General features: G+C 39.7%; 2 protein-coding genes across 5 annotated transcripts; both read left to right on the top strand.

Annotated features, from left to right (window-relative positions):
* Positions 1-46: 46 nt before the first annotated feature.
* Positions 47-21,822, top strand: LOC111253580 (endonuclease/exonuclease/phosphatase family domain-containing protein 1-like). Of its 4 annotated transcripts, none has more exons than XM_022813216.2 (12): positions 47-319; positions 14,948-15,147; positions 15,273-15,423; positions 15,543-15,694; positions 15,893-16,047; positions 16,508-16,794; positions 17,049-17,194; positions 17,598-17,778; positions 17,975-18,142; positions 18,499-18,670; positions 18,808-18,981; positions 19,343-21,822. In XM_022813216.2, exons 2-12 carry the CDS (start codon positions 14,975-14,977, stop codon positions 19,474-19,476), a joined length of 1,893 nt encoding a protein of 630 aa, XP_022668951.1. In that variant the 5' UTR covers positions 47-319; positions 14,948-14,974; the 3' UTR covers positions 19,477-21,822. The 4 variants fall into 4 exon arrangements, with proteins under 4 accessions (XP_022668951.1, XP_022668950.1, XP_022668946.1 ...); XM_022813215.2 differs by having other exon boundaries at positions 14,933-15,147; XM_022813211.2 differs by lacking the exon at positions 47-319 and adding an exon at positions 456-863.
* On the top strand, positions 330-12,175 carry LOC147754937 (uncharacterized). The gene is made up of 3 exons (XM_086993440.1): positions 330-458; positions 981-1,062; positions 11,196-12,175. Exons 1-3 carry the CDS (start codon positions 342-344, stop codon positions 11,387-11,389), a joined length of 393 nt encoding a protein of 130 aa, XP_086849566.1. The 5' UTR covers positions 330-341; the 3' UTR covers positions 11,390-12,175.
* Positions 21,823-21,981: the final 159 nt, after the last annotated feature.

Below are 21,981 nucleotides of genomic sequence, written 5' to 3'. Positions count from 1 at the left end.
GGTACTTCTTTAGCTCACGGTGGCCGCCGCTTACGGCCAACTAGACGGTAGACGACGTTCCACTAATGGACGGTAGACAGATCGAACGATACAGAGGAAGAAGATCAAATAGTCGTTGCGACCATTGAGCTGAGCCGGCTGTATCGGAGCGCTTTGCGAACATCTGTTAGCCAGTCAGCTAGCTAACTGCTGGAGTCCTGACAGCAGATGGAGCTGTTGGCGATGGCAGTGGCTTCGTAAACGGTGAAATCAACAAGCAGTGCTCAGCATTTCAACATACATTCGTCGTCGTCGCTGCTGTATTGTATCTGTCTGTTACGTAAGTGCGACATGAAGAAGGTATGAACAAAAATCTGCCAAAGCGTCAGATCTTCTCGCGGGTTTTCGACATACGGCAATCTTCATTGGCGTTACGATCGCCACAGAAGCAGAAGCCAGCTTTGTGGTCATGTTTCCCTGTATGTAATCATTCTGCACCTCAGCCACGCACGTAGTAGTGAAGGAAAGTTGTGAACTGAGCGCCAGCTATATTCAGTTCTCGTCGTGGAATCTAGGCAACAGTTAAGTCAAAGTAGAAGCACAACAATAAGAAAAACACGAACGAAAGTCAATTCAGAATGGCAAAAGTGGCATTAGCCGCTCCGGCGAAGTGTCTCTGTGCATCAGTTTGTGAGTCGACTAGCTGAAGAGCGTATTAGTTTATGATAACGCCTCTCATATACGAGTACTTGCTATCAGAATTTCGTTTTAAAGCAACCTGGAAAAAGTGGTTCGGCTCTCTTTTGGTGACATTAAAGGGAGACATATCAACATAAACAGCATTTAGTAAACACATCAATAGCTGGCTACAACTTGTGGTTCAGGTAGGAATCTCCTCTAACAGTTAGCTTACGAAGAAGCCGTATCGCCATAGTGTTCAATCCCACTATATGTAGTAGTGCTCTTAATCTATCAGTCAATTATTTTGCTTACATCACCAGAGTCGGCCGTTCGGCCACACATCCCGTCGTGGTGCTTTACAACGATCACTGTCCACGCATCTATGCTCGCTAGTTGACATTTGTAAGTGCTTGAACAAACGGTGCTTATAGTAGACTGATAAGACCAGTAACTTGTACTAGACCCCGCAACTAAGTTTTTCTATTCAGCATATTCAGTGTCATGATCAAGAGCAAAAGTACTTATTTTGCGTTCCCCTAATGGACATTAATTACCCATTGTTGTAAAATGGGAAATAGAAAACAATACAGCGAGAGCGGTTATTGTGCGACCTTTTTATTGGTATGGATGGAAAGACGAGCAAAGTTTACGAACCGCGACCGCTCTTAGAACAGATATGACAAAAACATTAGTAAGCATCTGTGATTGAGGCTACACGGATCGTGTTCCGAATTGTAGACGCTAGTAGCGTAGCAAGGCGGCGTAGCAACGAGCTCGGTCATCATCTTTGACTATCGTATGGGTGCTCACCCGATGTGGGATCCCCGAAAAGATTTGGGGCGCAAATTATCCCGGCATTTGTCATATTATATTTTGTGGGGTAGCTGTGTGTCCCCTATTCCAAATAATCCTTACGATGTAAGTGTATCGGAAGGATTATTAAGATGTCAGCCAACGAAAAGTCATACCTATACGGAGGGGCAATATTTTGACCAGCGTTTTCAACTGACAGTGTTTACGAACGATCGCGAAGCTGTAGAAATATCATAATAAATACATGTTAATAAAGAGACAGTTACATTTTTTTTATACGCTCGCCATATATATAAATAAATAAATATATATAAAGGATGCGTGTTTGAGCCCATGTACACCCAATTTATCATGTATTAGATGCCGATATTTAAAAGACGTTTGCATTTTTAAAGATACTGACCGGCGTTTTCTTAAGAACGCGCTAGTGTATTTACCGGGCCTATTTAAATATTTGTTTTGTTTATATATAAAGGTAGTAATGCTCTATTATAGTAGATGTTCTGTAATATTTGATTTATTTCTCCAAACATTATATATTTTTTTTCTCAGATTTATAAAATTGTAAATAGATGATAACAGCGTTTGTTATTAGCAACAGTTTGATGATGTCCAAATCCTGTATGCGATTTACATAGACAATTTGAAAAAGGCCGCCATTGAACCGTTCATTGTAAATATTCCTAGAAGAGCTGCATCTAGAGGATTTTCCCATTAATACATACATACATACATACATACATACATCTACACCCTCAGCCAGAATAGGAAGCGTAATCAATAACAAATTACCTTGACCCACGTGTTTGTCGTTGTTGTCCAAGGGCGTATGGTACATCGTTATATATAAATACTGCTGTAGTAAAGATGCTTTCTACTTTCAGAGACATATTGTTATACGTTGTTCGTACGCAACTGTTCAAAAGCGTAATAAGTTAATCATAGCAATGGTGGCAGCATGTGCTCCCCTGTTGCATTATGCATATTGTACCTTCTAATTGTCAGAAAGTGTAAAAGATAGCTAAATTCGAAAACTTACTTAGCTATAGCTTGATGCGTAGCTTCAGAAAGATTCGACTTGGTAAACCTATATATGCTGAAAAGGTTCTCACATTTTTATCGAGTCACCGTTACACTAACTTTGTGCTTTGTATTCATTACGTTTCCAAATTATCCCAAAACGTGTATCATTATACGCATTGACTTCTGACGGCACAACTGGTCAGAAGCCGAACTTTGTCGAGCATCTGCCAATAATCGCGACCCTTCGTATACCGACAAGCAGTAAGCAATCGGCATATATAGTTTGAAATCATATACCTGGTGTCCTTCTGTTTTTGTCCGTCCTCTACCTCTCCAAATCGTCAAAAACTTCTAGTGATACCTAGAACATTATGATCAGAATAATGCAAGCCACAGTCTAGCTACTTCCGTTTCTCAGTGGACAGACCGATTATGATTATCGGCACCGCAGCCTTGCATCATCGCAGAATATCAGGCGAATTATTTGCCTAAACGGCCTAACAGATCTCTTCAAAGCCTGTCATAATATTGGTTAAACAAGGCAAAGTACGGCTGTATTAGCGGCATAAATAGTGGTCCCCACTGCTTCAGCTCCTTTGGTGACGGCATCTATGGCTGTGTCGGCGACGCAGTCGCTTCAAAAGCACAGGCACACCTGACCAGATAGGTAGAGTTTTCCTCGCAGACAATTATAGCAGTCCGCACGCTGCCGTTGTCTACCTGGCTATGTTATACTTTGTACTACGAACGAATAATAGCCCGATCAGCGGAGGTCAATGGGTACACGCGGGCCGGCGGCCGTTTGAATGGGCTTCATTACCAATGCTTTTTGAGAACCACTGCGATTGATACTTTCTATGTTATTATTATTTTCGACTACGATTATTGAAAATCAGCTACTGTCATAATGTAGATAGGCAACGTAACTAGTGACTGTTGTGAACGTGTAGCGTGATGGCTGTATGATGGGCGGGGGGCATCTGATGTGTCTGACGCTCACAGTGTCATAAGGCAATTCATGTACACTATTATATCGCGGACAAATTGAATACGATGAAGGTAACCTGTAAAAGTCCAACTTACTATATGTAATAAACAACTGTTGAATCTCTCTAATAGGAGCGTAGAAATGAAAGAAGCTTTCCGTAACAGTCGACCCCATTTATGATATCTTATAACGAGTTTTTCGCTCTTTCTTAGCTTGAAACTAGACAACTAGGCGTGACTCAATTTTTACCTTCCTTATTGAAGTCCTAATTCTCCCAAGAAAGCAAAACAACACTGCTCTAAGGAGATATAGATTATAGCAAACCGTTCGGCTGGTTTTGGAAGTCGTCGCACTCCATGCTAATGGACCAGTGTTAACAATGTCATTTTCAACGGGCTCGCTCTTGCCAGGACGTGATAGGGTAAAAAACGATCCGATGAGACCCCCTGGAGTAATATTTTGATTGACGGTATATGAGCTACTGCAACAGAAGGGCGCTCACAAAAGCTTCGGACCTCCCAAACGATCACACTGGCTTACGAAGTTTCTTTTACCTCGTATCTGTCTTGCTTATACTAAGCCCTAAAGCTTTGAAGTAAAATCTAGGTTTTGCACCTTCATACTAGAGTATGTTGGTCGATTTCTCTCTAAGAGTGATGATGATATACAACTGATCCATCCAAAATGATGTAGAATCTAGTTGGTACTTATTTTGGGTTCCCCTGCTACACCTAAGGTCTTAGTTATGTAATACTGGGTGCAAATCAATCGAAGTTCCATTGTCGCTGAATTCTTTCGACTGATCTCGAGGATATGTATCGGTCGAAACTATAATAGATCCTGACGGTCATTGGCAATGACCATTATATGTAACGACTGCTGGAAAGATGTCACTCCTGACCAATTTCATTTGGTCAATTCTGCTTGATCTGTAGTTGACTTTCTTCTGTTGATGATTATTGTACACTAAGGTATTCTATTCTACATTTCAATGTTGAAAAAGTCTTGCCCTTTCAATTTTTTGTGGTAATAAACAACACGTAATAAGCTACATCTGTACATTCGGACTAGACGTTATACATTTCTTCGGTGCATGGTTCATTCAGGAACCTGCGTAACGTTTAGTAGACGCATATGTTCAATTTGTTTGACATCGATGTTTTATTCATTCCGATACCATACTAGTGTAATTTTCATCCAACTTACAGGTACGCTAATAACCTGTACCGTTGTAGCGTATGTGCAAGGTTGACGTTTACACTTTCACTATATTTTTAAAAAATAATTTTTAAACGAAAACGGGCTCTTTCAAATAAGTATTGTTCGTATTTTATCGGCAATAAATATTCGACTTAACAAAACATCGCGATAAAACGCCAGAAGGTCAATCTATATATATTCAAGTTCATGAGTGAAACAATTGAATTGCCATGATTTGGAAACCAGATCGAACTGTCACCTATATTTTTTGGTACACCGATATATTTTCTAGTATCGCTAATTGTTGCAGGTCATTCTGTACTATCATCAGTGATTCGTGTTAGGACAACGACCTTGGGGTCGGTCTACAGCATTTTTTGCATGGCTGAGTTATCGTCTTTGCTGTACTTTAGCCCCCGTGGCAAACGCTGCTGATACGGGTGCCAGATATGACGACGCCGCCCAGCGCAACACCTACTACACACATATATAATGTGGTTGGTTTTTGTATTATTTTACGACGCGTAACTTGGTTCGGGTATCTCGCTGTCGTATGATATTTAGCTTGGTCAAATTGTTAATGTAATGATATATAACGATTGCATAAACGCGCAAGCGCACAAACAGGCCAAGTAATAAACGATTTTAAACGGAAGAAGCAAATATATAGTGGCAGTGGGTGTGGAGATGTTTTTCCATCTAATTTCCCGCGCTGCACGCGTACAAGTTGATATGTTGGCTCGTATAACGGACAATCGTTAGAGAGAAGACGCAGGCTTCATTAGCGGTCTTTACTACTAACTAAATCATATTCTTTATACTTCCTTTATGTGACTTTTATACTAACGCTTGTGTAAATCTGGAATGGTACACTTTAATGCACAATTGTTGCACTCACGAGATATTGAAGCATTCTTGAAAATATAGCAATGGGCGTAGATAACCCAAAACCATCCATTTGATAGCATCTTTGGTCCACATTAATTTTTGAATTTATTCTTGACTCTATTAACCAGTGGAAGAAACACTAACTCAACACTTGGTTTATTGTCTCTAAGTAGCTTTAATGAAGAACATTGAAAAAACTCAGGATGAGTGACTTTTACCGCGTTCGAACAGTAAGGAACCACGTGCCAGCTCGCTGATATTCTGCTGAAGCTTCTGAATGAAACTATTAATCGCTAGAATTTTCAATGACATGGTCCGATTGGCTATCGTGCAGGGCATATCGTTATTTCGTCATTGCACGATAGACGTGTGTGAGGCATGACGAAGAAATGAAATATTGACTGACAATGTTAAGTAGAGTTCATTAAAGCCCTTTTTTATTCACTATATCAGATGCAGGACCTCTCACGCAACTTTTTCAATATAGCCAGGTCGCTTCTGACATAAGCATGTCATTGAATGACATGTTCCATTTGTTACGAGTGCATATTTATATAACGTTGCGCTGCCTGCAAATATGCCCGGCGTCTTTCTCTCCTGCGAGAACGAATGAAGAAATCTAGACCTCCAATTTTCCATTCGTTGCTTGCCAAGACGAAGGTTTTCAAGGTGCAGCTGCCCTGCACTTTGGCAATAGCAGATATAATCTAGCTCTACTAAATCAAGTGAAGCATGTCTGGACAAGTTGTCAGCTGGCAATATGTCATGAATCCAACGATCGACATAAAAGAAAGAAAGAAACCACTTTTTTTTTTTTTGGTCGCACCGCAGAACTCAGGAGTACCGACACCACTTGTACGCAATCACACGAGTTTCCTATCTCCCCAAAACAAATCAACAAAAGTCCAGAATAATATGAGAATTTTTAGTATTATCACAGCACGCCTATGCTGTCAGTAATACTTTAGCTTAGGGCCGTAAACAATGCTGACTAGCTTTACCTATGTAAGTTTGCCGTGTGTTTCAGTTTTTCCATAATCTTAGTGAAATCGACTCGACCTAAGAGTAATTCTCTAACATTGTTAAGTATGTTATAACGCTAGCAATCTCCTAATACGTGCCGTTAAATCCATAAACGACGCCATAAGAAATCGAGGTGCGTGACGCTTTTATCCAGAGCTGTTCACGATCCATACCATCATCGTTGGTAGTTAACACATACGCATCTTGTCCCAAAGGACTTTGAAATACATCTATTTGAAATTTTATTGTTTGGAATTTTAACTTTCTAACGCTAACTTGAGATCGTGTGACGATTGTTAAGAGGAATAGCTTGCGTCAGTTCTAATTGATTATCAATCGAAGAACGACTCTGTGATCGTATTTGCTTCTGAAAGCCTATATTCATTAGCCGCAGCCTCTCCGATGACTCACGTCTCTCATGCACAACAAGACATTGTATATAGTACACACCAAATGGTCGCATACTCGGTTACTCTAATAAAAGGTCAGATGGTCCCTAGGTTTCTAAAAAATCCATTTTATCGCATATTATATTGTTTTGCGTTTCGTAATTGTGACTTAATGCTATATTACATTGGGCTCTTGGAATTTGGTCGAATTTCAATACTGGGCATTACAGTCCCCTGCGTACTTTCCTCCTCACCAACATGGGTTACCTTAACGAAAGTAGTGTAATAGAGGGCTGGGCGACAAATATAAATACTGGGTTTATGTGAATAAGCTTCAGCCAGCTAAGCTTCTCTTTTGAATAAAATTTCTATAGCATACACTATGTTGTGGAAACACGATTCGTAGTGTTCTAGGTGTACTTTGATTCTAGAGTCGCTAAATGACTTTGTGAAGCGCTGATATAGACGCCCAAATCCGCGGAACGACTGCCTGGCTTGATCTGGCCGCAGTTCATTCAGTGGAGCATGTATGCGACGGAAAATTTACATTTTTACGTGCCACAGCTACCGTAACAACCATTCTATGACTGCCGAATAGACGATTATTGGTTGAACTTGCCCCCGCAAGTTGTCTAGCATTATGGTCGTCATAGCCTCCACTGCACCAACGGTCTATGTTAGGCTGCGCTGGGTCGTTGAGAGTCATTAATGTTCTTTTGCCTCTTCTAGTCGTCGCTCTCGTCCGGATAGCAATCGTAACTGCGTCACGGTAAAAATGCCTTATTGATACAAAGGCCTAAACTATGATCGAAGTCGGGCAGTTAAGTCCCATGCTATATAGTTTGGGGTGTACGAAATGACGAACGCTATTGTAGTGTTTCAGTGATCCTCCGCGCATAGCTTCGTGAGCTTTTCCTATAGGATGATGAACCCCCAAATCGTAAGGTGTAAGAAGATCCCTTGACATCTATTGTACAGCGCAGATTCATACAGATGCATACAGATTCAGTAAATCGGTGATGGGGAGCACAAAGGGAATCTTAGGTGCTCAAAATACTATTTTGTATTAGGACCCCACCGAACGATTTTGAGATTGTAGTATAAGTGAATAATAATTAATAGTATAATTTAGTGATACAATTAATGACCAATTTATACGACTATCAATAGGATGCAGGTTCTTCGAGGGTCGGCAGCGAATGTGTTGTTCCTTGTCAAAGGTATACATGTAAGGCAATGTGAGGTACTAAAGTCCCACTAAGCGTGTATACATAGTAATGTGGTATAATCTCACTATAGACTTGGTCGTACTACAGACTGTCCTACTAGTAGACACTATCATGATCCTATCGGGAAGAATCAATGACGATGTGATTGGAAACATAACACGCGCAGCCAGGCATACGTGTAGCGATTGGACTAGAAATTAAATTCACCTAATAAATATACAGCCTACTCTAAAAGTTTTTGTTTTGGGCAATACGTATAGTTCGTTAATATGGTAAGCAGCCACCTTACCATACTGCTGTCTCTGAGAAGGGGGAGCTATATAATAAGATAATATAATTACGTATCGCATTTTGTAGCCTGGGGCGCGACGATGTAAGTATGCGAAATAGACGTGTCTGCTCAGTCTCGAAACCGTGAGTCATCAAACCAACCCACCAAAACAACGCCGGCTAGTATATCCACAAGCCTGTCTTTTACCTGGGCAATTTATATTCTACATGCACAGTCTGATGTCTGATTAATTCAATAACAAGCAGTTAAATTCCTATGAAAACTTCAAACTCATTTAGCGTACGCGCGTACTACGCCTTCACGTGCATCCTCGCAAAACGTATCTTAACGAAAACTATGCATACTATAAGTAAATAGACGACTTTAATGGAGTTCTCCGCCAGATTGATCAATCATCCTATTTCCATATTTAACTTAAGGATTAATTGCACATGCACTTTTTCTAAAGAACTCAACACGAACATACACATGTCAGATGAAGCTTTTAGACGGTCTTTCGGGGCTTATCAATGTTAGAAGATCCATTTCCGAATGGATCTTCTAACATTGATGTAGAACTAATGGAGCCAAGGCGGGAGGGCATAAAAGATACTTTTTATATTTTACTTTCTAAACGTAAATACTACTGTAGTGATATGTAAGTCGTTTAAACGTTGCTTTAGCCCCATGTGCGTGACTGTGGTCAATAATTTCAAATAGAAATTGACTGGGATTGCCTATTCTGTCAAAAGGCAATACCTCGTTGATTAGCTTAGCTCAAGTTTATATCTTGAGCGTTTTAGACCATCTGCATGCTTCAGCCTTTTCCCACTGGACGGACCATGTGTCCACGATCGGCCACGCTTTCCAGGTATGTCAGGAAGACAAAAAAATAGAGACATGACCTCGATTGTGAGATTATGTTTGTAGTTCCTTCCAAGAGTAGTAGTACATTGATTCTGTATCGTTTCCGTATCGATCTTAAGGGAGAGCCTTAAATTTCTATATAGGTAAATATATATACTGGTATATATTGGTCATTAATTGTATCACTAAATTATACTATTAATTATTATTCACTTATACTACAATCTCAATATATATAAGTATATACGTAAATTTGACTTACAGTTCCCAGTAATCCAAGGTAAATGTGGTGAGGACGCAGCTATCATTAAAACCAGCACCAAGCTATATACACACACATGGCTGATACCTATTGTGTCGCCCAAAAGAAGATTGAGATCGATTTGATCTTTACTATTTAACTATTCGCCAAAATGCTTCCTGTTCGTCAACCCAAGAGTAGGTTTCGGCAAAGACCTGCTTAATAAAGCATCGTAAATGGTCTATGACCTTATGCTTACATGAGCAATGTATTTATTTTTATATATATATATTTATACATGAGCAACTAGATTTATTAGGTAAACAAATGTACTTGACTTACGTAAATATCGATTTGCCTGAAATTTAAGGATCGATTGATAAAATGCTGTTTGTTTTGTAGATGTAAGCTGAGTTCATGTGCTGCTCAACGGACTATTGCGCGTCATCGCTTTGAGGACAATTAAGAAGTCCACGGCGCAATCTAGGCCATTGATCAGTGGTTCCTTAAAAACTGCTCAGTGGTTAGAGTAGTTTTCCGAACGATCAGGCTTCCAATTTTGAGCTTCATCGCACTTTTCACATTGGACGGATTTAACTTCGTTCCAATTAGCTGCCTGGCGAGAGAACTATTGGCACATTTTTATTTAAAGCTGTGTATGCAAGTTAGAAAATCGGTTGCTTTCTGAGAAGAAAAAATTAGAAGGTGGCGTACGATGCCAATGAAACTATGACTATGACTTCCGTAAACAGACGAAGGCTCTCATTAACACCTCAGTATACTGATATAGCGGTATTATGATTATCGTAATATAATATTTTTTTTGATAACGTTAAACGTTTACATTACTTAGCCACAGAAGATTCACTTTGGCACTGAGCAGATTAGCACGCGCAAACGCGATTTAGATAACAGATTCATTTTATAAGTTCACCATGGTATCTACCACTTCCGATCACTGGGCACTCCCAGATCACAGATCCGTCCAGACGCGAGAAATTTTCATTTACTCATCCATCCATCCATCCATCCATCAAAAAAATTTCATCGACGTCAACGTGCGACGAAACGGAGTATGCCTTCCCGTATACAAGTCACATAAAATTATGCTATATAGGCAATATATATGTGGATAATGAAAGTTTGCCCAACTAAAACCACTAAAATTTCCAATACCGACCTGAAAACTATGAGAAACCGAATAACCTGTTCTGTCGTTAAACATTGCCCCAGACATTCAGAGAACTTTGCACGCAAAATCAGGTTAACAACTTAAATAACGCACGCATCATAGACTGCTACACGTGAAGAACAGGCTTGCGGTATATACACGAACTCTAATAAATATAATATTACAATGGAAGTTACGAGAAGTTTTTTTTCACGTCACAGCCGCAGCAAATCTAAGTGCTATAACTCTAATGGTATGTTACCAATGATTAAGCTGAGAAGAACAACAGATCGATCATGCGACGCTAATTTAGGCGTTGTTACGTTCTGGACTATGAGGTGATCGCAAATAAAATATCCCTGCAGGCTTTTGGGGCAAGTAGTTCCTCTAGTGATGTTCAAAGCAGATAAATTTATTTTCTTTAACTATCAGGTATTCGAACGTATGAAATGAACGACAATGAACCGACGAACAGGAATCTAAAGAAGCGCCTTGAAAATTCCATTGCGACAGCATCAGGCGGATCAGAAGGGCGACGAGAGGCAAAGGGCGAGGTGCCCCAAGGTCAGCGGGAACTATCAACCCAGATTCAAGAGCCAGTGGAGACAGGTCGCCTGAAAGCCTAAAAAAAAAAGTCAGCCTTGTCAGACGTGTAAACACACCATTTTTTACCGTAAATAAAGATTTATTTGCAGTCGGCTGAAACAAGGCAAGAAGGCGTCATTATAACTGTATGTCTTTGAAGCAATACCCAAAGGTTATTCAAAAAACTAGTTATCCAAGGTTAGGTAAGCGTCCACAGCGAAAAATTTCGTTTCTTTTCGAGATCATGATTTTCTAATCTGAAGTATTCGCGGAGTCGATTCATTGGGCTACAGATTCTTTGCGGTTGCTTTGATACACGTACCTGTAGCTGTTCCCTATATACGATATGAAAAATTTGAATGACGTTACCTCTGTCCGTATTATGATTTCGTATTTGCACAGTACACTGCGGGCATTGTCTATATAGAAGAGCTTGTTATATATCTGACGGTTCCACTTAGTGGTTCAGGCTCAAGGTTAATTGAAGCACTGGAAACGGAATCTAGGAAGAGAATTATATACGCAGCATTTAGCGTATGACCTACCGATTCGTAAGATTAGGGACACTGAGAGTTCACTAGTAGTCATCGCGCTTTGTTCCCAACTTACTCTGACCTGCTATGTCTGATACTACTGACCGGCGTCAGAGTACCCATATCCCCTATGGACAAGCATAAGGTAAAATTCAGAGTTTGGGCTAAATATATTGTGTGCATATATATACGGAATAAAGGTCCGTATTTTTCAAATACGGGTGTGTCAGTGCTCTTTATATTGTCAAACGAAAAATAAAAAATATTCAACGCTTACTTCTATAAGCGAGACTACATACCGTCGATCTTGAATGTACTGCAAGAGTTAAATATGCCGCTACAGCGTTACAGAAGAAATCTGCCGCCGAATGCCGTTGCTATTAGTTAAAATCGGACCCCCAATCGCTCCCTGGAGGCGTTCCTGTAGTTATCGTTTGGTGTACATCCCAGATGCCTGTCATGCGCCTACTATAATTGTTCCATCGTATATTTTGACGCGCTTTTGTTCATAGCAGTCGACGACTAACTCTCGACCCTGTTCAAGCACCCATTCTGCTTAGGCCAGCCTAATTAAGCCAGGACACCGCCCTGCAGAGTGTAGTTCGGCCTTAAATAATAAACTCTATCTGTTATGCACATCTCAGATCACAAATATTTTCCTGCGATAAAGAAGATTAGTGAATAGATGGAGTTATAAGAAACCCGCTTACTGTGCTTGTCGCGAAGCTGATTCTACGGAGGAGTCCATTTTGGATTTCGATCTTCACAGAAATACTGGAATCAAAGTGTGATTAATGATCGTCATCGGCAAAACAAAATATTGCATTGGGCTGTTCTATTCAAATGCTTAATTCAGATTTTCGTTGGAAAACTGCACACTTTTATTATATAGCTTCATGTACACCTATATTTGATTTGAATGTTATGAATGATTTGGGAACCATTATGTGCTACGGCAATTCGTTGTCCTATTATGTGAGATATGCCCGTTAGTTGGCCGGACAGGGAAGTTTGTTTATTTGATACAAATATTAGTCAAAGTCGACTAAAAGAGGTAGCGACCCACGATAGGAAACACAACAGCGCGAATTTAGTTTCATCATTCTGGCTAATGTTTTTGGGCTATCGTAGCTTAATACCTAGATCTGAAGCCTGGTATCCGTAAGAAATGCACACTAAGAAAATGTGTCATATGGAGGAACACAGTGTTCCCAGCTCACAATAGCGTACTACCGCTTGGGCCGACGGGCTTAAGGTCACGTCATGATGACTTCAAAATTTCATTCTACACTTCAGGGCATGACTTTCGCACATATACAAAAAACATCAAGTGGGCTGTTTCGTTTACTATATAGTGTCTTTTCGTCTTCCATTACATTTACCCTTGAACAATGTTTTGTTTTGGGAAAACTACTAAATCTTGCTTTCCTTTTCGCAAGCTTATCTCGTTTGTACGACCGTTATCAGAGATAGTGCATCGTTATTCTGAAACGTATCTAAGCTTCTTATATATTCTAGTAGTGCATCATAATCTATTTTATAGTGCGGTTTGCACGGGTCCGCCTATCAAGCTGTTTTCAATACAACTGAGCTCCTAGATAGAGCAGTCTGCATCTCTCCAAGTTAACGCTAAGTCAATATTTGGCATGATCAAGTTATGAATAGACACGAGTATCGAGGAGGTGACTAAACAACTATAAAGAAACTGTCTAAGATAATCAAAATATGGGTAGCTCTTGACATAAACCCATACAATTTTATTAGTGATTTCAGCGACACTTATTGTAACCTGAATACAAATGAAAAATAGGATCGTGGGGCAACTCGGGAAATTCAAAATCTGTTTTAAGTCAGACCTTCGTATATTTTGGATGAATGCATTTACGTGGCTTTTTTTTTTACCTTTCTACATGTGTATCTAATTTTCAATATCAACTCAAAAAAAAGTGTAAAAGCGCAATTTTAAATACAACGGAAATCGAGTCTTCTACACAATATCTCTGAAATACGATACAACTGGGCAAGTACGACTACCATGAATCCTTTATGTTCATCAAGGATTATGCTTTCAGAAATCGACGACACGTTTGTTATGTTAGCGTGCAATGAAACGAAATAATGATAAGCCCCCCTTAGAACTAACCTTTGAGGTTCCCCTTGATTGTCAGTAACGCGACGAAATCGTACGCTGGTCACGTTTTAATTAACTCTGCAGACCTGTTTGCTTCACGATAAAGTTACTCCGAAGGCGCATGAGCTAAAAACCAATTTCTGATCGAGTTACGTTTAGAAAGGGGCGTTGTCAAATAATCAGAACGCCTCGCCTCGTACTAGGAGCTAATCTTCTGAAGCAATGTTTAACGGCTTCAAAAAAATTCGAGACATTGTGACAGTCAGTTTGTGCCATTTTGAGAAGATAATAACCCTGTTTTTGGCATCGTGCACTAACTGGTTTACGTGCTTTATTATGTGAGAAATTGATAATAATCTGATAACTTTTGGCCAATCTGGATCAAGAGGTACATTTTAGATCGTATATAATTAAATATATCGTATAACAACAATTGGTTAGTTTAAGCGGTATTCGATTGGCCCTCTAATTCACGAAAGCTTATTTGAGTTGCAAAACTGAAAAGCACACAGAAAGGGATAAGATACGTACGACAAAAGTAACAAACATACATTTTATTTATTTATTTTTATTTTTCAATGTGTTTATTGTCTTTCGTTGTATTTTTACGAAGCTGCTATCAGTTCTCAACCAGCGATACTCAAACTTGCTACCATCGATAAATCCTTACATGATTAAGCTTCGTCACGATACGTAGTATCGTTAATGACAGAAGCTAATGAATGGCACGATCGGCTTAGACTAATATCTGGCATTTGGCCGTCATCGCGAGATTGGCGCTAAAATATTACCGGGGTAAATGATGCTCAATATCAAGATGAGGTCTGACCTGTTACGTGTCACACAAAGAAATACACAGCTCTTTTACATTGCTTTTTTATATATTCCTTCCTGTATTCTTCTCGGATCTGTTTTGATAGTTGCTGTTTGTTTAGTGATCATTATTAGGCAGCTAAAGGGCAATGGGCCAGCAACAAGGTGTGTTGGCTGGGACACGAAATTCTGCAGGAGTGGACTGGGACGCAAAAAGCACTAAAAGCGCATGTTCGTTATCGTCATCGAAACGATTTCGTCGGAAACTACGGAAAAGTCTTCGAATTCGCAAGAACCGCTCGTGTCGGGATCTTAGTGCCACGTAAGTTCATTCGCTTGTATCTTTCTAATGATAGATACATTTTTTTTACCTGAAACTTACTTTTGCTCACCCCAAAAATATCGAAATTCTATAGCATACGACTTCATCTCATCTTTTTGTTGCAGATTTCAATACAGCTTGGGTGACCATGACGACTGCGATCAACTCAACTTAAATACTGCAACGGAAGATGAGCTTATGACATTAACTGGGGTCAGCCGCCAGACAGCGCGAGATATTGTCGCACATCGAAGGGCAATCGGCGGATTTCGGAAGGTAGAATGATAGTAACAAGATATTTTTTCATACTGCGCATATTGAAGCTTTCGCTGTTTAACGTAGTGGATCCCGTCCATACTGCGCGAAATAAAAACGTTTTCCAACTTGGTTCTCAGGTGGAAGATCTGGCCTTAGTATCCGGGGTAGGGGCAAATAAGTTGGAACTTCTACGGAACGAAGTGTGCGTGTCAAACTTTAATCATAAACGAATATCTCGGGGTCAGAAGACCGCTCTATCACTCGAGTCGCTTGATGGGACCCCCGCCAGGTTTGTCGTCTTTCTCTTTCTAGGGCGTCAGCGCGAAAAGGCAGATTTATTGGTGTCTGTATCTAGTTGGATAGCTTATATTTTTAATGGAACGTGACAATTTTATTACATACGTTCGTAGATTACATCTGGACTCAGCTCTATTGCTAAATAGGTATTGTGCCCATTTGAACCATGTCCTCCTGCTGAACTTTGTAGAAGCTCGACTCAGACACAGGTCAATATAAACACGGCGTCTATGTTTGAACTTATGGCTCTCCCTGGACTGACACAAGAATTGGCTGCCGGGATTTGTCATGTTCGAGAAAAGAGGGGGCACTTTAAAACAATCGATGCTCTTCTCAAGGTCAAAGGTAAAGCTAAGTACCCACTATCTGATACATTTTATGGGCTTAACCTGGATAATTCAGGAAAATAAATGCATTAATTAACCTATCTGAAAAAATTGATCTAGGCTGCATGAACGGAGTCTGGGTTCATAAACTGAAACGAAGCATCAAAAATCGGATATTTGTAAGGCTATCAGGCTACCTGACTTTGTCCTTTTTTAGTAGCCGTAGAACGATAAACCTACAATTTTCTTCTATCAATACAAACAGTTTCTCTTCATCTATTAATACACTAATTAAATATTAAGGTCGTAAGTCTGTACAGATAAAGTGATGGATAGTACTTTTTATTTTTAATAGATTTAGTAAGTAATTTGCATTTTGTGGTCCTTAGTGAGCACGGACCGCCGACAGGTAAGAATAGTGTCCAAAAAATAAATGTGGATCACAGATAATCACAATAATGAATTTTTGCAATCTTTAGGAATCTCAAGCGTTCAATTGGCAGTCTTGCGTCCAAGACTTTGCGTTGATTTTTCAAGTTGTCCAACACCGACAGATGATAACGGTAGTGCTGCCAGCAACGATTCTACTACATTTCACACCGGAAGTGACATACGACCTGCGACATCACTTTGTACACGGAAATCCCCGAGCATTTCATTGAATTCAAGACGCTCTCGACAAATTATGGCAGCTAGTCTCGCACCTAAAAGCTGGGATCCGGAAATCGACTATGATATCTACAAGTTGATTGCCCATCTTACTGTCGTAAGTTGAGGCAGTCCTTGTGTGCGCACCAGGATGGCTGCAATTTAAGTGATCGCTAGTTTTTATTTTTTGTTGTTACTCGCTCCGTCAAGCGACAAATGTATACGAAAATATATCCGATTTTAATTGAACCCGTACATGTATTGGATCGCAAAAGAAAGAAACCTGTAAACATACCCAGCTATCACTAGAGATAAGCATGTACAACCAAAGGAACACGTAATAAATGTTCTATATAAACGTTCCTTTTGTAGCGCCCTATTGTCGCTCGAAATGATCCTCCGAGCGTTTCGCATAGCCGCGTTCGGATAGCGCTGTGGGATCTGGAGCAGCTGAGTGAGGACAAGGCATCCAATCTGGGAGTGCAGGAAGTTGTTTGTCGGACCCTATTAGAAAACGAGTAGGTTCATTGAATTTTTGTCTTTTTCTTATATGTTGTTTTGTGGTACCGAAATTATTGGCACTATTAGCATATATATTGTTTATTACTTTAGCAGGCGCCACATTTGCTGTCCGAAGCAAAAAAAGAAAATGCGATTTGACGAATCCTTGTGACTGAGATAGTAAGCAAAGCTATATACCAAGGTTAGATTCGTTCGTAGGTAAGACGGGGTAATTGTTATAACCAAGCTTACGTTTAACCGTCCAAGTATGAAGCCACCCTCTAGAAAGGTGCAACGGGTCTGTTGGGTACAGCATATGAAATGTACATTCACGTGTAAGTAAGGTCGTCCATAATGATCACTATTTCAACTATCTCTATTCTATAATATCCTACTTCACTTTTGGATTTATCATCTAAGAATCTCGGTACTAGTATGCCACGACGTCACCTCGCCTTTCGCTGCTGCGCGCTTAACTACCGAGTTAAATCAGCCTCTCTTGTCGCGAATTGCTGCTTGGGAGCCTCAAGAACGACGCTGGCATTATATCTTCCCCACACGAGCCCTGACTTCAAATGGCCACGATGATAAAAAACCTCAGGTAATCATAACAGATCCGTTTCGGGCTTTACTGTACCCATGGATGCGCCACTATCTATTTTTACATTGCAAAATTTTTATTCTATTATATTGCACCATATGCACAAAGTTCAAAGCCGTTTTCTAAACCGATTGCATTACTAATGAAACTGTTTGGCTTGCTTTGTAAAAATGGTGGTCCTGTTTCTCTCATGCAGAACGGTTATGTCAGTTTTCCTACGGTTAGCAAGCAGCAAAATAGTGAACGGTTAGTGGAGAGCCTTTCAGGACTTCTCTATGCTGCCGCGAATGGTCTTCGACATCTCGATCACAAACTGGTTGATTTAGGGCCTAATCTGGCCCCAGCTCTCATCGCGCACTTTGAAGTAAGTATGGACTGTCACTGATATCGAGCACTGGTAAAAATATCTGCTGTAATCAATTTTTCTTACTTGGTGCAATTTCAGTTTGGCAGTTTCATTGCGAAAGAAAAGAAACAATGAACGGCAAGGTCTTAAAGTTCGTGGCACCTAGGCCACATATGGCCATAATTAACAGAATAATGCCGGTGGAGAGTTTCCGGTTATATTTAAGCAGATTAGACGGATAGAAGCAAATGAATAAGATTTATCTACATCTTCGAAAGAATTTTATGACAAACCCATGCCGTTTTCAATTTGGGCGCCTCTCACAGTGTATTTCTTGACATTAAATTTCCATCCACATGTTTATATGATTTCAGGTTGGTGCCTCCCTACAATTTTCGGTAGTGTCAGTTGATCTTCGGGGTCTAAGTGGCCCTACCGGATTGAGGTCAGCACTGCCCTCTTTCGTTGAACGCCTTGCCGCGGAGCTAGGGCAAACAGATAATGTTGTAGTTTGTGGAAACTTCCTCACCTCGGCTACCGATGAAGGTAAACTACAACCAACCTAAATATAACCTGTAGCCTGAAAGTCGAAAAGCATAAATAAAGCATGTATGAAAGGGTTGAATTTACAAAAGATTCAACTAAGCAAGTATATTCTGTGCTACTCTACTCGATTCTTGTAGCGCTAGACGAGTTGGCCCGTGTCGGCTTCCACCTGCTACATCCGATCGCCAGTCGGGATCACCTTTTACATGAACATCTACACGTGTGGTGTTCACCAGGAGCTCGAGCGCTTTGCCGTAGTAGCGAAGCCGAAACAATCCAAAGTGGCCTCATGCATCCGATGATACCCAAAGGTAGTACTTGTTATAATTTGAGCGAGATCGTTTCCCTGAAGTGAAATGTCATTTAGGTAGCGGCGGCGATTATAAATCTATAGCACTACTGATACATACGTATTACAAATCATCAAAAGATTTTTAATTACGTATGGTTTTATTAATTCATTTTTTACATACGCTTATTGATTGATTTTGTGGACAAAAGATTTTTCGCAGAGAACAACCGCAGGAGTTGCATCGGTAGAGTATGTTCTTCTTGATAGAAGTGCTTGGAGTGATGGAAATGATTAAAATTGAACCTGGCATTTGGCTGTTTTGTTTTTTTTGGATGACGAAAGTTCATGTGCTTACGTATGGTAGCGGATTTATTGCATAGGTCCATGGCATTGGGGCGGCACCGTCAGTTCACATAAACCCATTTTCATCGAGTTGATGCTACCCACGGCGAACGGAGCGATCCTTGCTCACGGCCAGCAGGTCTTACTCAATGGAATGATATCGGCTGATTAGCGAAAGCTGGTCTCTTTGGATAGTCCTGGCCAAATGAAGAGATTTGCCTCTTGGCAACCTAAAATTGCCGGTCTATAGAGTCTATATATGTGGATTATTCGAGAGTGTAAATCTATAATCAATAAAAAAAACCTCAACAGAGTTTAGCTACAGGAAGATAAATCGATGAGGTCGCAATTGTGCCTAATGTTAGTGCGTCAGCGCATATGACGAAAGTTTCGATTGTGACAAGAAACTTTCAATGTTACAATGATATTATAGATGTATATACCCTAATTGGATGTTGGCAATGTACTAATTACATTGCTATGTGATATCGTCGTGTGATTTTTGAATTTCCGGTAAAATTCGGAACACGTTATCATTACATAGTATGTTAGATGCTCAATTTCGGAGCATCAGGCGTCAGCACATATATATATATACATACATATATATACGAATTCAATTGTGTACTGCGACTCAGAAGGGGATGAAGGACAGTTCTTCTTAAACGGCATATTGTAGTGTTTTGTCTCAAAAATAGCCAGAGTTGATTGACTAGTTTACACCGTTCAACATAAATATGGATGTATATTACTCTAATATTAATATTAAGAAATATTACTCGTGAAAATGGTAAGTTATTCAAATCGTTTAGAAAAACACTTAAGTATGATGCAAGAATCGTGCGGCCTGATTCCTTTGCCAAAAAGACAGATTTGTACTTGGAACAAGTATCAATCATCAACCACACTGTGGCGTAAACATTAGTTTAACTTGAGTTGTGGACCAAGAGCACACGCTTTAAGGGGTCTTTGATGACTTTGAACGCTTCGACGTATGCAACTCTTTGGTTTGGCGAAGGTGTTGTACAGACAGAATTATCTCATAATAGCATTCTATCATTTGTCGATTCCCAGTGGGAAAAGTGACATGCTTAAATGCTATATTGTGTGCAATGTTATATTCATTTCAGACTGTACATAAGATGATTTTATTTGTTCTACCAACTATAGCAATGAATGGGCTGTCCTAGTGTAATATGTACGCTGTTCTTAGCTACTTTGTAAGATATCTTCAATACAAGAATAAGCCATCAATGCTTGCACCACAACTTGAGAACAAGTCATTGTTGTAGGGAAATTTATCTGACAGGACAAGACGTATGCCACAAGAACACTTCATTTACCGAGCGTGATAACACTGTAGCTTAAACTTCAAGTCTGCAAGTAAGAACATTTTGTTTATTCCGTGGAGATATTAATGCTAATAGTCATATTATTTGAAGCCATAAAATCACTAAGGATACCATGGTAGTCCGCTCTATGGAGCCATAGTTCAATTATCTTGAAAAGCGAATAGAGTTCACTGGAAGAGAGAAGAAATGATTAGGCCCGCTTTTTTCAAACCTTGTTCTGTTAGGAGTATATAAAGTACTACTGTCAAAAAGCAGGCGGAGAGATAAATTTCCATTGAACTCTGCGCTGCGTAGTTAGACTTATGAGAGGAATGTTTTTTTTCGTACCACGAAGTAATTAGAGGTTAAAGCAGGTCTATGGTTAATAAAGTATGCAGATTACTTCATATAATATACGCGATTCTCCCCGGCGTTCAACGAAAGTAAATGTCGCGCTATACCACAGTCAGTGTATACGCTTAAAAGCTGTGCAAATTTATGCAGTACTTGTTAGAGTACATGTAACTACCAGTAGGTGTATTTACGCAGCCGAATCTTAAAAGCAGACACTTATAAAATAGAATAAATCAGTATAAATGCTCCGTAAAATGTTATATATAAAAAAATGACTATAAATTTTAAAATTCTGCACTACCAGTATCAATACCTAAGGATAGCCTGCAGTAATCGCAGAATTACAGCAGAATAACTATCGTATGATGATTTATATATTAATTGTAAGTTCTAATTTATGCTATTTGTTCAAAATTCAGCATCGCTGTTACTCGCTCGTTCGGTGCCGAACCATGTTCAAATGCAATCAATCAAAAAAACCGGGACCAGTGTTCTTGTGTGCATATTTGACGTTGACGTTGGAAGATCTAATGCTTTCGAGAACTTCCGACATCTTTTTGTGCCACTCGTTCGAGCAACTTGTTTCCTTGTCTGTAAAATTTAGTAACGTAACGTGCTATTGTGACCTAAATTAATTTAATGCGATGGCAATCGCATCATGATACACAAACTATTAATAATACAGTATTCAATAGATACGCTTCTAGTAAGCCTTCGTGCTGTATAATAGAAACGAAATGCTAAAGCTATCCTAGTTAAAGAATGCCGGCGCGTACTTATATATTTATACATATTTACACATTAATAAAGCTTGAATGTGAAAAAAATATTAATTTACTTTTGTATTACATCACTTTTTATGTAAAAGTAGATATTATTTAACCGCATATGGACGGGATCTATTTTCCCGTTAATTGAGTCAGGGACAATGTAAACAAGTTTATATGCAAAGCTGAAATTACACAAGGTTCTAACGTTTCTTTTAACTACGT

The sequence above is a fragment of the Varroa destructor genome, unplaced genomic scaffold (genome assembly GCF_002443255.2).
Source record: "Varroa destructor unplaced genomic scaffold, Vdes_3.0 BEIS01000006.1, whole genome shotgun sequence".
NCBI lineage: Eukaryota > Metazoa > Arthropoda > Arachnida > Mesostigmata > Varroidae > Varroa > Varroa destructor.
This window is presented reverse-complemented; position numbering and strand designations above follow the sequence as displayed.